Source organism: Belonocnema kinseyi, chromosome 2, assembly GCF_010883055.1.
Source record: "Belonocnema kinseyi isolate 2016_QV_RU_SX_M_011 chromosome 2, B_treatae_v1, whole genome shotgun sequence".
In the NCBI taxonomy this organism is placed as follows: domain Eukaryota; kingdom Metazoa; phylum Arthropoda; class Insecta; order Hymenoptera; family Cynipidae; genus Belonocnema; species Belonocnema kinseyi.
The window spans coordinates 133,764,375-133,782,120 of NC_046658.1; the positions used below are offsets into that span (position 1 = coordinate 133,764,375).

The window sequence follows — 17,746 nt, forward strand, 5'->3', positions numbered from 1 at the left end:
ACACAGGCACCTTCTCTGATGACAATGTAATAAAAAACTAGATTTTTACGTATTATTGTTACTTTTTAGCATTTTCCGTCGTCTTTTTCATACAAATAATTACAAATGGACAATTTTAACATCTCCCATGTCTTTTTAAACAATTTTTCATTTTTTAAACAAATGTAAATTATTTAAATAGTTATTTATTCCCAGAAAATGTAAAACATAATCGTATTTTCTGATTGAACAAAAAGACGAATTTTCGATAAAAATTCAAGAATTCTCAACCAAAAAATTGAATTTTTAAGAAGGAAAGAATATTTTTTAATCATGAAGAAAAGTGTTTAACTTAAAAACCTAATTGTTATTTTGTTTTAATCTGCGTCTTTAAACAAAATGATTAGTTTTCTTCCAAAAAATGAATTTTTAAAAAAATTTGAGAATTCTCAACGAACAGCTTAAATTTTCAACTACAAGATGAATTTTTAAACAAAAAGATTAATTTACTACTAAATAAGACGAAGTGTCCATAAAATTCAAGAATTTTCATACAAAAAGTTGAATTGAGAAAGAAAGAATTTTTTTAATTTTGAAAAAAGTAGTTTAACTTTAAAACATAGTTGTTAAATTTTTAACCAAAAAAGTAATTTTTAAACAAAAAGATTAATTTTTTACCCAAAAAGAACAAACCTTAACAAAATTCAGGTATTCTCAACCAAAAACGTGGAGTTTCAACTAAATAAGATAACTTTTTAATTGAAAATATTAATTTAATATTGAAAAATACGTATTTTCAATAAAATTCAAGCATTCTCAACCAAACAGTTGAATTTTAAAGTAAGAAGGAAATGTTTTTCAATGTTCAAGAAAATAGTTCTACATTGAAACCTAATTGTTGAATTTTTTGTTAAAAATGAGTTTTTAAACCAAAAGATTAGTTTACTGCTAAAAAAGACAAATTTTTGATGAAAAACTAAGAAAATAAAATTTCCTAACACATGTGTCGAATATTTGACTTTCGATGCCTCCGTAGCGTGTCGAAAGTTTTGTTTTCAACTCTAGACTAGAAAGTAGAAACAGGCGACTGCGAAAGTAACTTTACGTCGTAACCGGTATCGAAAGTAATATGCATTCTACTTTGTCTGTAGTTGTCTGCAGCCATTCTCCCTCTTATCGAACTTCGTTTCGAGAATCGAGGCTAACTTCAGTCTCCAACCTATATCTGTCACTGTCTACGTATTTACAAAGAATAACAACTTTGATGAGACGCAAATAAGTTTCAGGCATCTCAAGTCAAATTTTCGATACATTTTTTATGAAAAGTGTAAGCGCGACTAGGGACAAGGCAACAATTTCATTCGTGTGATATTTGCCCTCGCTTTGCTTGGGCAGTTAACTTCACACTTGTGCAATTCTCGCCTTTCGCCCCTTGTTGCGCAATATACTATCTCAAGCAAAAGTTGAATTTTCAAATTAAAACATAAATTTAAGATAAGATAAAAGATAAAAACATAAATTTAAGCAGTAATTACCGGAAGGAAAAATCTACTTTCGTCACGTATTGCATATAGTATCTTATTGCACTGTCGACTGTGGCCACCTTTTGGCCCTGAAAAGCGGGTCCGACGCATTGTTCTATAGCTTTGTTCGCGCCTCGAATTCTGATCGACTAATTTTTACTTTCGTCCCGCTGATTTTACTTTCGCCTCGCTAATTTTACTTTCGCCCAGCTAATTTTATTTTCGCCCCGCTAATTTTATTTTCCTCTCGCTGATTTTACTTTCGCCTCGCTAATTTCACTTTCGCCCCGATAATTATACTTTCTCCTCGAAAATGAGGTTTGCGGGTAATATATGCTACTTTTGCCCCTATTATCAGAAGCAAAAGGTGGCCATTTCGGTCGAGTGTGGAATAAAATGATTTTATTCCCTCTAATTATGCACGATCATGATTGACGAGTTCGAGCAGTTATAGCCTGAGTAGAGAAAACAATGTTCGGTCCAGTAAGAATATTCTTTCTAGTTATTTACAATACTAACTGATGATGATGTACTTTTAAACATACAGAAAGAGAATTGACCGAGAATAATTACAGATTGATGAAGAGTAGGGGGAAAGCCAGTGCGAATCGAAATTTTCAACAAAATACTTGAATCCTCAACAAAGACAGATTTTTCAGTCTATAAATAAAAACAAGTTTCCTCCATAATGCAGAGTAGGGTGGGTCGAAGAAATAGAAGCCAGTCCAGTTTTGTAATTCTTAGAACTGCTGGCCCACGCAGGGCGAGAGACGGTGGCGACTCTCGCCTTTGAAGAGCCGTCGTGCGTCAGTACTCAGTATAATATATTGCGCAATATTATGCTTTCCAAATGGAAACGGTTCAAGCGATCCTGGCTGTTTACTTTTGAAGGGTTTTGTTTTATTGACAAGGCCGTTGCGAAACGAGCCCCGAAGCTGTTATTATATGTGACTATTTGGTTTAAAAACGTTAATTTTGTTAGCAATTTAAATTTTTACAGTTTGTTGATTATTCGCCTCACATAGTAGAAAATTAAGCTTCTATTAAAAATAAGCATATGAGGGCCCTGAAAAAGTATTATTAACTGTATTTATTTATTAATAAATCATTTTTTTGCTTAAAAAATAATCTTTTGGTTGAAAATGTAACTATTCGGTTAAAAAATCAGCTTTCTTAAATTTTAAATTATTTAATTGAAAATGTAACTGTTTCGTAGAACCTTGTCCCTTCAGCTTAAAAATTCCGCTCTTTGGTTTAAAATTAATATATTTTGTTGATAATTCCTCTCGTATAGTAGCAAATTAATCTTGTTGGTTATAAATTCTACAATAGGGCGGGTGGCAAAAACGACATTTGAGAAATCGGAAATGAAACTATGTGAAAAAGGAGCGTATGAGGACTCTGCAAAAATTATAATTAATTAATTTATTTACTAAGAAATCATTTTTTTTTGCTCAAATCAATATTTTTGGTTGAAAATTCAACTATTTGGTTAAAAAATCGGTTTCTTAAAAAATTTAATTGAAAATTTAACTGTTTTGTAGAAGCTTGTCTCTTTAGTCTCAATATTTAGCTGTTTGGTTCAAAATTTATACACATTGTGGGTAATTCGCCTTGCATAGTAGAGAATTAATCTTCTTGATTCAAAATTCAGCATTAGGTGGATCGAAAAAAAAATGTTGGAAATCGGAAATAGAAGTATGTGAAAAAGTAGCATTCAAAACCATGAAAAAGTATAATTAATTGTATTTATTTATTAAAAAACTTTTTTTTTTAAAAAACATTCTGCTTAGTTAAAAAAGCAACTTTTTAGTTTCGAAAATTTGTTTAATTAAAAATTGAATTATTTCATTAGAAATCAAACTGTTTTGTAGAAGCTTGTCTCTTTAGCTTCGAAATTCCGCTCTTTGGTTCAAAATTTATATATTCTGTTGTAAAATTTGCCTCGCATGGTAGAAAATTAATATATGCGAATTTTAAGTTAGATTAAAATCAAATTTAAAATCCTATTTAACGTCAAATACTCAAGTTAATGTATATAATTCTTGGAAATAAAATAAAGAATCCAACGAGGAAATTTGGACAATAACTATAAAATGCTCATATTGTAATTCAAATCTCCAATATTTATTTTGCATATCGAATTATTAGATATTAATCACAGTAAGTGTCGAAAACTAAAAAAAAACTAAAAAGAAAATTAATCAGAAAAGGAGAATTTTATAGTGGTTGTCCAAATTTGGTGGTGTGATTGTTGGTTTGATTTTAACAAAATTAATCTTCTTGGTTGAACATTCTGCATTAGAATGGGCCGAAAAAAATTTTAATATCGGAAATTAAACTATGTAAAAAAGTAGCGTATGAGGAACCTGGAAAAGTATAATTAATTTAGAATCAATCCATAACTGTCTTTGTTTTAATTAAAAAAATTAATTTTTCCATAAAAAAAAGAATCTGCTACAAAGTGTTGAATTTTCTACTAAATTGTTCAATTTTGAATACAAGAAAACCAATTTTCTATGAAGAAAAGAATAAGTTTTTACCCAGATTTATGAAATTTCAATAAAAAAGTTAATTTTCAAATAAGTAGTTAAACTTTTCAATATGAAGTTCAATTTTTATCCAAAAAAAGAGAAGTTTCAATACAGTAGTTCCATTTTTAACCAAAGAAATGAATTTTCTACAAAAACTATGAATGTTCATACAAAAAAATGCATTTTTAAGAAAGCAGTTCAACTTTAAACCAGGGAATCACATTTTCAACCTGAAAAGGTAAATTTTCAATAAAAAAAAACTTAATGGTTTATATTTCTACCAAAATATATTTTTATTTGAAATAAAACACAATTCAATTCAACCTAAAGAAACGAATTTCTAACAATATTGTTAAATCCTCAGCCAAAGCAGAATAATTTTTAACTAAGTAGTTGCAATTTTAAACAAAACATAAGAATTTTTAAAGCATGAATACGAATTATGGAAAAAATAGTTTAATTTTGTACCAAAAATGTTTTTTCAACGAAGGAGAAAAAATTTCGACCAAATTGCTGAGTTTATAGTAAATAGCTTTTTAACAAAATTGTTTAATTTTTAACTGAAAACAATAAATTTCAATTTAAAATGTAATTGTTAAAGTTTCAGTTCAAACAATTATTTTTACTACAAAAAAGATTCAGCCAGAGGAGATAAATTTTTAACGAAAAATGGAACAGCTAACATTATAGCTAACATTTTTATTAGAATTTCTTAATTTGATCAGAAAAATAGTTTTTTCTATTTTTGGAAAATTTTTAAAAGTCTATGACTTTTTAAAAATTTATCAAAATTAAAATTGCAGGCTTTGCAAGTCCTCTTGTCATGTACCATACATTTTGACAGAAATTGCGGAAACACTGAAATTTCTTTTTTTTTTAAATTTGGCAGAAGAACTCACTTTTTCTTCTAGTGTTGTTAAAATTATATTTTCTGAGATTTCCAATGATGATTCCAAAAAACATTTAGCTATTTTCTGCCATATTATGAGATATGATTTTTTATTATTTATTATTATTTATCGTATGATTTTAAGGAAACTAGAAGAAAGAACAATTTTTGTCCGCCTATAAATGCCTAGAATGTGAATTCGATACCTAATTTGTTTTTCATCTAAAAAAATATTATTAAATAATAAAATTTTATCTGAACACATAATTCAAAATATAATTCAATAAATAAAAAATAAAAAGCTTTTTTTCTGCCTATAAATGTCTGCAATGTACATTTGTTTACATAATTTATTTATAAAATAAGCGATTAGTAATGGGAGGGAACATTTTTCTGTAAAACATAATTGGAAATATAATTTCAATAAGAGCAGAAGAAAAAGTTATCTTTTGTCTCTTAAAAATGATGGAAATGTGCAATTTGTTTATATAATTTGTTTTTAAAATAAGCAATTATTAACGTATGGAAATTTTCTTTTAGGAAAAATCACTAGTAATATAATTACAACAAGAGTAGAACATAAAACGATTTGTTTTTGCTTAGAAATGCCTACGATCTACATTTGTTTACATAGTTTGTTTATAGAATTAATCAATAACATCCAAGTTCAAATTTTAATGGCCAGGTATTATCCTAACAATGAAAGCAAGTAATTTCAGAACAAAAATATACTTTGTCGAATAACCCCTCCTTTCGATTCTTTTTTAACACAATTTGTTCATAACAACTAACTTTACAAGTAAATAAATTAGGTTTCACCAATCTCTAACGAATTTATTCCTGAATTTAAAAAATCTTAAATCGATGCATAATTGCCTTCTGCATATTATTTTAAACCTTTCTTTCATGTTAATGGGTCTACGTGGAGAGCTTTACAAAATGACTTGGTAAAGGTCGTCACCTAGGGTGATTACTAGAGAGATTAGTCAGCGTCCTAGGTCGAAACGTTATTGTCAAATGATTGTGTTATTTAAATAAACAACACAGAAATTCTAGATTAATTTTAAAATCTACACCCCCCCCCCCCCCCCCCCCATTTATAGCGTCTCGTACATTTCCCTTTTGTCATTTTTCTAATTAGAACTCCCTAATGAATAATAATTCACTAAAAATGAATTGTAAAACATAGCTGCTCAGGACCTACCTAAAAGAGCATGTTTAATCGGGTAAATGCTTTGAAAAAAGTAAGCAAAGAGTATTAGAAAGACACACCTGAAAAAGAAGGCTTTATGTCCCAGACACGTTAATGAAAAGTAATACGAATCACTCGGGGAATTTGTGCGTGTTTGTATCGCATCTAAACTCTTGGTAATTGTGCGGAGGAACCTCAATTCGTCCCTTGTTAGGCAATTATTTGAGAATCTTTGAAACTCCCTCTAATTGGAAATTACTATAGAATCTCAATCGTAAATTCAGTCAGTTGCGGACATATGCATAAAGAGCCGGGGATTTATTACCCGCATTAGAGAATCCTTGGCTGACTTTATTATACGCGAATGGTGAGTGATTGCTTGGAAAATTTTAAACTGGATCTTTCCTCGTGCAGAATAGGCATATTGCAAGAATATGGAAAGTGACAATCTAAAATATTTGTTGACAGTCTAATTCTCACTATAAATATTGCTTTCTTAATATGTTGGTCCAATAATGCGTTGATTTTTTTTGTTGGTTTGAATTTTCATGCATATTGCCGCCAAATTTGTCCGAATCCACAAAAAATAAAGTTTTTTTAAAAGTCTAAACATCGACAATTACAATGGGGTGATTGTGAATTCTCTTCCGTGAAAGCTCCTTCAGATGTGATTGTGAATTCTCTTTTGTTAAAACTCTTTCGGTTTTAAAGAACAAATTTTCATTACTTATCTCGTGCTTCGCATTAGATTTTTGCCAAAGTGCGGAATTTTCTGGATTACGCCTCGTGGAAAAAAATTTATAACTGTTTATTAATATCTTTTTTAATTGGTCGTTAAACTCTACAAAGTATTACAGAAAACTGCAGGAGTTTACAAATTTTCAATTTGGGTATTTGACGTCATAAAAACACTTTCAAGTTTACGTAAATTATTATAAAAAATTACAAATTTTTACAAAAATATTTAACATTTCACGAAAGTTGAAATATTGGAAAACTGTGCTTAGAATTATCTTGTAATTATTATAATATATTGTAGATTTATCATATAAATATAAATATAAACATAAATATAAGTATACATTTAAATATAAATATTATAATAAATATTTCTAACGTGAATATACAATTATAGAAGTTATGAATATAAAAATGTTTAAATATGTTGTATAACGTTTCGATGTTTTTTTATTTTTTGTAGGTTAAGTGACATAAGTTGATATGACAAGCTTCAATTAAAAAAAGTATTACTTTCACCAAGAACTTTTCCTCTCATAATAAATCGCAAATCAAGCAGCATTTTGAGTTACGCAATATTTTCTTTACATTAAAATTTTACCTAGATATCCACATGTATCAAACATAATTTTGAGTCAAAGATTTTATTTGTTTTTCAACATTATTTTATGTAAACTCATTCACACAGGAAACTTAAATTTTAATTTAAAAAAAACCTTATTCCAAATTAATTTTAAAATTCGAAAATATTTCAAAACAATAAATAAAATTTAAATGTTTGAAGAATGCAAACATAGATTTTTGTAGCTTTTTAGGCATTTTCAAAGGCTTCAAAACAATAAAAAATGTTATCATAATTTTAGAAACACTGAAAAAAAAATTTCTCGAAAAATTAAATTTAAAAAAAGATTTAAGCAGATGTTCAAATTTTTAAATAAAAACCTGGGAGATTTTGAGAAAATTTTTTTAATTTTGCTTATAATTATATGATTTAAAAAATGTATACACTTTTTGATTCATTCGTCAATTTATAGCATTCAAAATGATAGCGTAAACTTTTTTTTTTAAATTCTTGACCTGTACCATGCATATATTTAAAAATTATAATTTTGCAGTTTTTTAATTGAAAAAATTTCAGTTGAACTTGTGTCGTTTTTCCAAAAATTTAATTTACAAATTTCTAATCTTTTTTTTTAAGTATTGAAAAGAAGTCTATTCCACGTTTCTAAAAATTATAAATAAAGAATTTAGAGATCCTTCTTGGGTGAACATTTAACTCCACTTTTCACTTACTGAAGTAATAATTAATGCAAGTTAACAAATAAAATTATTTAAACATTTTTTCATTATTTTCATTAATATCCTCTTTAAATAATGATAGAAATTTGCAGATTTTTTAATTTTCAACTTTGTGTGACATTTCATTCAATGACAGCAAATAATTAATAAAATTTCAGAAAAATAATTGTTTATAGATATATTTTATTGAAATAGAACTAGATTTCGCTGATATTGAAAAAATTTTCTGTATGGATCGCAATGAATGTAGTTGTTTTTAAGCAGTCATTGAGAGCTTTTTTTGCTTAAATTAATATTTTGAAAACGTTAGTAATTAAGCAAAAATACTTCAATTCGTAAAGAATTGAATACTATTTGAGAAATGATTTTTGTTGATGTATATGTATTATTTGTTCATAACTAAAAAGTCACAGAATTACTTTGGAATTACTCTATGCACTACTATGGTTATAAACAATAATTACTTGTGTAAAAAATTTTGCTGAATTACTTTCATTAATTATGTTTTCACTAAGTAGAAAAGGACATAAAGTCAAAAATTTCAGAAAAAGAACAAAACTTTCTAGCATTATTCTAAAAGAATATTGCTAAAAATAATAAAAAATGGCCTTAACAATTATTTTGGTTATATTTAATGCATTATTGCCGCATTCTTACAATCTTAAAATTACATTCTTAAAATCATTATTTGCGCCAGAAACTCGCAAAACCTAATTTTTCACTTATATGAGCTTTCTTTATGACCCTATAAAACAAACATATGGGTGTGATATTTTGAAGGTAATTTTTATTCCTATTATATGGCTTATTTTTAAGAGAAATTTGAGGTTTCAACTTGATTCATTTCATATTCATGATTTTAAATAAATAATAAACAATAAATAAAGAGTGGCAGTACAGAACTAGATAATCAACAAAATATGAATTTTTCTGGTGGGCTAAAAATATTCTGTAAAATAAAAATCACTATTTAAATACGAAACAAAAGTCCACTCCCAAGCTGAAGTATGACCGAATTATGATCAAAAAGATTGATAAGAAAAAGTTACTAGGATCGAGAAAATGGACCTTGAATATCTCGAAGACACACTTTTATCTTTAGTTATTTTTATCAAATTAACGGAGAATTTTAAGATTAAAACTTCAGGAGTTTTCAAACTCAACTTTGGCTAGCGATTAAAAATTGAAATGCTATTATTTCATTTAATTAATTTGTTAAATTTTTATATATATTTTTAATTTTTTTAATTTAATTTTTTTAGCAATAAAAATTGATAAAATGGTTGAAAATTATTATTAATATTTTTAAATTTTAATACATATTTTATTACATTTTTTTATTGCAGTCATCGTATCCAAAAATGTGATTTTAAAAAAATCCTTTGATCACAATGTGTATTTGATTTCTTGAGACTTTTTTGATGAAACAAAGCCATTTTCGGACAAAATGTTGGTTATCTGGTTCTGTGCTGCTACTCTTCAATTAATCAAAAAGCGCAGGCCGAATTGCCTTTTGCAATCCCTCAGACTCTTTTTACAAGACTCATTCATCCCTTCGGACTTCTTTTATCATACAAAATCCTCTTTTTCATCCACTCAGACTCCTGTGTATTCCGAAATATCCTCTTTAATCCCTTTAATCTTTTTCCGCAATCAAAAATATACTTTCAACACCCTTGACTAATTTTGGTCAACAATTAATTATCCGGATATTATCTGTAACATAAAACCCATTGAAAAATCTATCGAAATCAATAAAGAATTTTAAATAAATTGTTTCATATTCTTTGAATAATAAATTAAAAGAATTCAAATTTTAGACATAATATAAATTTCACATGTCGAATTATTGATCTTTTCCCGGTTAAAAATTTTTTTTCAGGTTAATAAAGTTAAATACTCAGTCTCTCAAGCTTAAATAGTATTTCTCGAAATGCAGTTATGATTGACGCCCATATTAGATTTCGAATAAAGGAAGCATGATTTTCAGTAATTTTCAGGGTGATTTACGGTAAATTACCATAAATTGCCCAAAATTTAATTTAAAAATGTCTATAAATTTCCGGAAATGTATGGAAGTCTTTGGTCACTTATAGTAATTTTACAAGTAAATATTGCAAATTACCCAAAATTAAATTTTAATCATTTTTATAAATTTCCGGAAATTTTTGGTAATTTATAGTAACTTACCCTTAATTGCTCAAATTCAATTTAATGATGTCTTAATTTCCGGAAATTTTTCGTCATTTATGTTAATTTTACAGGAAAATATGGTAAATTACCATAAGTGACCCAAAATTCAATTTAAAACATTTTTATAAATTTCGGGAAATTGATGAAATTTTGGTAATTTATGGTAATTTTACAGATAATTTATGTTATTTTAAGATAAATTACCCGAGATTCAATTAAAAAATGTCCATAAATTTCCGTAAATTATCAGAAATTTCCGAAAATTTTTATTAATTTTCTGTAAATTGATTAATTATATATGGTAACTTTTTATAAATTGCTGCAAAATTGTATGATCCGCAACGAAAATTTTCTACATTTTTTACGGTGAGTGAGCTAATTATCGTAAAATACGAGCTCATAGATGTATTAATTTCGTTATTCACTTCTGACGTCACTTTTCACTGCCCAGGGAGTAAAAAGGAGAGCCTTAGCCCCGCTTTTTAGGTGTCAGAAAGGCCTTAAATCATAAATGTGACATAAAAACATTTTTTCTGAAAGTATTAAATTCTTAACAACAAAATTAAAGCATCCGTTGCTTCCCCTCCTTTACCCAACTTCTTTCTCCACTACTTACCCCTCTGTAATTCTGCCTGTATTTATGTGTATATATCTGTTTGTATGTACAATGTCCGTTTGTGAGAACGATAACTTAAAAAAAAATTATTAAATTAGCCTTTGGTACAAAGGGAGAGGGAGAGGGAGATGGAGAGTTAGAGGGAGAGGGAGAGGGAGAGGGAGATGGAGAGGGAGAGGGAGAGGGAGAGGGAGAGGGAGAGGGAGAGGGAGAGGGAGAGGGCTGTGTGACAAATTCAAAAATCCTCGAAAAGGAAAAAGATTTCAAGATGTCAAAAGAAACAAAAAATAAATAGAAGTACTTTAAAGGGAATATCGTGGCATTTACCAGAATTAACTTTTACTCCTGGTACACCTCAAGGTCGGATACCTTCCGGACAGATCCAAAAGCATGTGGGCAAAGTGAATAAAGGAATGTGAAGATAATAATAATAATAATAATAATAATAATAATAATAATTAACTGCTATTCTAAAGCTATGTGTAATTGAATTTTATGCGCCTAAGAGAGAATATATTAGAGTTGGCGTGAAAACTGTTAATTACTTAATGGGTTTGTAAAGAACTATTTGATGAAGCGAATTACATTAAACGAACTGTGGAGCGCACTAGGCTTAATGTAATGGAACTTGCAGTATCTATTATTGCATTACAGGTGTAATTCGAATTTATAGTCCTTGTTTGTCAGAAGTATATATAAGTGCATGCAGTAGTCTAATTTACATTGAAATCTGTTTCTGATAGAAGAACTGAGATAAGCTCGTTTCTTTTCAATCACAAGACTCGATTCAGAATGTTTATCAATAAGCATCTGCTATAATTTATTATTGATTTACAGCTATCTTTTTCTTTGTGCAGAAATAAGAGGACACCTAGCGGTGTTTCCAGAAATCGAAAACAAAGAAACAAATTTATTGCTTATTGTTGTTACTCTTGGGGCACTGCTCTTGCAATAACTTCTCTTTGTATCTTGGTGGATTCCACTGATATTTTGAGTGTCACGAGACGGCCCAACATTGGAAGAGATAGATGCTGGTTCCAACGTAAGTAGATACAATATTTTTCTATCGATGTTTTTATTTTGAATTAAGGCCATGTAACGAGAGGGTCACGTGAACAAAGCTGGTCCTCAATTTCTCTTTCCCAACTTAAGGGCATGCTCTTCGCGAATTCCGCAACTAAACCAGGCCCCACTTAAAAATTTTCTTGTCCACATGAAAAAAATAAACTTAAAAGAAATAGGAAATAATTTGGGAAATGGTAAATAAATGTAAAACGATAGTTTGTGGCCATGCACAGAGTTGAGAGAAGAAAAAAATTCTATAAACTAATAACATAATATTATACCATCGAGAGTGATCGACCGATGTTTTGCTGATGCAATCTTATCATGGTCATCTATTTACTGCGAGGACCGGCGGTCGGTAAAGAAAACAAGTTTGTCAGCTTGTGATCTCTCAGTGCAGGATGAAGTCAACTCGAGGCCCTGGGGCGCAACTTTCCTTAGGGCCCCTGGCAGTCTACGTTCATTCACGAAGGCCGAAGTTTATAAATTATTCAAATAACTTTTTCAAGGTCAAGACTTTTATTTAAGTAATTGAGCACAGTCTGTACAATATGATAATTATTTTAAATACTTTTGATATTTCTGAGGCCTAAAATAACGTCTAAAAATAAATTTCAAAAACTCTTTACCTCTGACATAACCTCAAAATGAACTGGAGCACAGATACCGATAAATTGTATTTATCTCAATGAAATGAAAAGGAAATGCTAATATAAGAGAGATGTCCAATAATTTTTTAACTGAGGTGATTGCTTACTTACAAGAACAAATGAAATGATGACAGGAACCTCATAAATAAATATTCGTGCTGAGGGACTATATTTTCTTGTTACGCCACTGAATTGAGGTTGACGGAAATTTTGTTTTCACATGGAGGCATCTACTTTATCCACGTTCAAAGTTTCTTTCCTATTCCTATAGTTTTTCCCCAGAAAACTTTTTTCTTAATTATCAACATTTTGATATATACAAATTTCCTTAGTCCTTTTATATAACTTTCCGAATCCTGAACACGATAGCTCAATCCGTGTTGACGTAGTGAGGGCAACAAAAATGAAAATAATTCTACACACAAATTTCAGAAGCGTACTTGGCTACGTCACATCGACCTCATCGACGTTGAAAGTTTCTTTTTTTCTCAGCTAGAAATCGCTAAAAATTCTCGGAAAATAATGACAGGTTACGTGTGTGCAGATACCTATTTGGTCATTTGCAACGAATTTGCAAAATTGATTGTTTTTGTTAATTTTTTAGAACGCTTAGACAGTTTAATCCTAAATTTGTGCCAGTGCTTATCATACGGGAATGAAAAAATCTAAATTGCATGAAATTAAAAATACCTGCAAAGTGCTGTAACTCGAATGGCAATATCGCAATTTATAAATAAACTTTCTTTGAAATTATAAACATATTTATGTATACAAATGTTTTTTTGTGCTTTTTATTTTATCTGCTAAAATTTAAACACGATATCTCAATCCGTGTGGACGTAGTGAATACCAATAAAATGAAAATAATTTTAACCTCTTATTTTTACTTAAATAATTTTTTTCAAAATTATTACTCAAACTAAATATACAAACGCAATTTATTGTCTCATTTTATATATCCCAAACTTTGAGAGCGAAATATCATTGTTTTTGGACATGGTGAACACCATAAATTTTTTCCTAACCGAGGACTGGTTTGGTCACGTGGTCACCGTAGAGCATGCCCTTAAGTCTAAACGTAATGGGGTATCTCTCTGCAAGTTTGGAAAATGAAAGAGGAGGCAATGAAGTGCTTGCCTCTCCTTTTTTCCGGTAGAACTTTTGAAAAAAAAAAATTTCGAAGAAAATAAAACTGGAAGCTGTAACGGTACTTTTCTTTTCCAACTGACGTCCACGCAGAATGAGATGTCGTGTTGAAAGTTTGGCAGGCTAAATAGAAGGCACGAAGGAAGGTGTCTCTGGCCCTAAATAATTCAAATTGTAAAAGAAGTTTTTTTAAATTATTAATTTGGAGAAATACCGACCATGCTGTAGAACCCTGCAAGCTATTTTCAATGTTTTGAATGGGCCAGTTATGAGGTTTATATTTATCAAAGTGGAGCAAAACAATAAAAATCGCTCACGAACATTATACACAAATAATGCAAAAACTAATGTTTTTATTTGGAATGCAAATAAAGAAGATTGGTCTGTCACACATATCAGCTGTTTCAGAGCAGCACTATTGCAGCGAGTAGACATCTTCGAACTTCTAGGGGTCTGTGGTTAATACAGATTGCATGATTACTGTCAGAGAAAGGTAGAAGCCAAACTTTTTCGTAAAGCCCAATGTGCCGCCCGTAGTTAAATGGCCGAGGCGGGGGGGGGGGCACAATCGAAAGAAAATGGAAAAGAAGGGGGGGGGGTGATTCCACTTTCAGACGTCCACTTTTGCAATTTCAATGATTTCCATGTAATAAGGTATATCTCTTAAAATTCCTCTATCTGATGATATGAAGTCGAATTTGAATTCTCCCGCGGCGATTCAGCGATTGCAGCGCAAACCAGCGGTTCCGGGGAAGACCATCTGGTATTACCAGATGTTGATGATAAAATTATCGGACAAAACTGGACAAACGGGAGGAGGAGTCTAAAATTCTGGAAATTTTGCGGACATCTTTTATGGACAGCCTCTATAAATGCGTCAGTCGGTATTTCTTATTTTAATAAATAAACTTTTATCCTCCCCCAACTCTGCCTTGGCACAAACGGTCCTTTAATATTTATTAATATATTCCGAAATTGTTTTCCGCGTTATTTAAACTTTTATTTTTGAACATGGGTGAAAAAATATTGATCTCCGGTGTGATTTGATCAGTTGTTTCACTCGTTACGTAGCCTTAAGTACTAGATTTTTTTATTTTGTACATGTAAATTTTGTAAAGACCCTGGTACTAACTTAAAAAAAAACTTTTTAATAGTTACGATACTTAGGTCAATGGAAGGCTAGGAAAGCAGAACCGAACGAACGCTCGAATAGTAGGTAGGAGTGGGGATCACGCGCAGAAAACGCGAAGAAAGACCGTTCTCTCTTTCGTTGCGTATTTTGCGCATCATCCTTACTCCTGCCTACTACTCGAGCGCTCGGATTTTCCACTTGATCAGCAAATTGCTGGTCAGATTGATCCGATTCTCATGTCTATACAATAGGGTGGTCCAAAATTTTCTTTTGGAATTTTCACGAATGTCATCTCTAAAATTTTTCGAATTTACAAAAGGAGAAATTCTAAATAAACAAAAAAAATACTGGTACTCTGAGATTCCGTAAGTCCAATGAAGTTTAGCACTTATTTTCCATTTACAAAAATATAATACATTTTTGTAAATTTTATCTGGAATCGTCAATATTAGTTGAATTGAGTTAAAACTCAACATTGCTATTCATAATTCCATAGTTATAGAATACAAATTTATAATTACATTTTATATTTTACCCCACAAATTTGCTTTATAAGGTCTTAAAAAACTCCATAAGTGAAAAATTGGGGTCCGAGAGTTTTTTGCGCTAATTATGATATTTTTACGGTTGTAAAGAATAGTAATTGATATGTTAATTAGGGAAAGGTTCTTTTTTAAATCAGAAACAATTAAACTAAACCAAAAAAGACAAATTTTTAACAAAATAGTTTAATTCTCAATAACATAGAATAATTTTCAACCAAGCATACACTTTGAAATAAATATTTTCATTTTTAACAAAGAATAATTTTCCACAAAAAAGAGGAATTTTCAATTAAATACATGAAAAAAAAATTAAATTAAGAACATGAAACAATTGTATTTTCAACGAAATGGTTCAATTTTGAGTTTAAAAAATTAATGTTTAACAAAAAAAAGCATTTTCAATAATCTAGTTGAATTTCTAACCTGAAAAGATGAGTTTTCTAAAAAAATCTAATGGCGAATATTTAAAATAAAAAATATTTTTATTTTTATGCATTATTTATCGAAATAATTCGGAATAACATACATAAATTATCAACCAAAAATTTAAATTTTCAACTGAAAAAATTATTTACAATTTTTCGAATCATTTTAAAAAATATTTGATAATGTTTTGAAACGTTTCCATCCTAGAAAATTGGTTTTCTATAAAAAAAGATAAATTTTTATGAAAGTAAATATAATATATTTTTAGACGAATATTTTAAGTTTCAACCAAAGATTAATTTCGTACTAAAAGAAAGGGAGTTGAATCAAATTAAATGAATTATCAGCCAAACAGTTCAATGGTCTACCAAGTTATTAACTTTTCAGTTCAAGAAATTAATCAATAAAAAAAATTCTCAAAAAGTATTTTTTACCAAATATTTGAATTTCTTACTAAATTGTTGAATTTTTCATTCAAGAAGATGAATTTTGTACTAAACAGTTAAATTTCCTATATTGATATAAGTATTTTTAACAAAATGTTAATTTTCAACCAAATAGTTGAATTTTTAACCAAAATTTTTAATTTCCAGTTAAACAATTTAATTTTTAAAGACAAAAATTTGAATTTTTATTTTAAATGAATCTTCGACCTGAAAATATGAATTTCCAAAAAAAGGGCAATATTGAATACTTCAAATACAAAATATTTTTATTTGAATTAAAAATAGAATAATTTTTAGCTGCAATATTGCATTTTTAACCACAAAAATTGATTTTACAAAAAAATGTTTTGAACAAAATTCGTAATTTATCAACCAAACGGTTAAGTTTTAAATATAGTTAAAAAGCTTCAAAATTTCATTTCTAAATCTTGAGAAATTTAGATTTGGTTTTAGTTTTTTGAAATCTTAAATTACTTTCAAAATTGATTTTAAGTTTTTCCAAGGAATCTTAAGAAAATTTTATTACCTTCATTTTGATTTTTAACATGTTAAAAAATATATATTTTGTTTAAAATTTTATCATATTTTTTTCTACTTTAAAAATATTCTTTCCGAGAAGAATACTTTTCCGTTAAAAAACCCGCATTTAAACCAATTTAAAGGAATTTTTCAGTATTAATTTCAAGTGTTTTAAAGCGTTTAGGATATTTTAGGGATTTTTAACTCTCAATAATTTATCCTAAATTCATTGGAATTCTGTTGAATCTTAGAAATTAAATTAAATTCTTTCAAATTTACTCTGATATACTTAATTCAATGATTTTTAAAAAATTAAAAACAAATTTAGTTCTATTTTATTCTAATCCTTCTCATTTCTTTTAAATTTCTCTAAATTCACTCAAAATTTATTGTAATCAATCGCACTTTTTTCGATTTTCAAAATTTTTACAATTTATTTGATATATTTTTAATATAACTTGAATTGTTTTGTAGTTAATGATCACTTCCTGTATAGAAATAAGTTTAAAAAAATTCATTTTTGTTGAAAAAAAATTTCCAACTCCAAATTTAACTATTCCATTTTTTTTTGTTAAAAAATAATGATTTTTAATTTTAAAAATTAAATAATTTTTTCATTTATAGATTCTTAAAATTCTTTTAATTCATTTGAATTCTTTCGAGTTTCACTTACAAGGAAACTATCCCAGGTGTCCCTCACCGATTTTGATGAAACTGCAATATGTTGTAGTACATCGAAAAATAAGAGACATGTATTTTTTTTTATCGGCCATTAAACACTTTTAAGGGATGAAATCCACCCCTGAAATCCACCCTCGAAATTGGTTTTTTTCAAATATCTTGAGAACGGATTG

The 17,746-nt window shown here is 28.6% G+C and overlaps 1 protein-coding gene across 1 annotated transcript in view; it reads left to right on the top strand.

The window, feature by feature from the left end:
• Positions 1-17,746, top strand: part of LOC117167919 (G-protein coupled receptor Mth2-like) — a 105,658-nt gene that overhangs the window by 7,954 nt on the left and 79,958 nt on the right. The window contains exon 3 of the mRNA XM_033353165.1: positions 11,821-12,005. Within this exon, the coding sequence (XP_033209056.1) occupies positions 11,821-12,005 (185 nt within the window). The remainder of the gene's footprint in view (positions 1-11,820; positions 12,006-17,746) is intronic.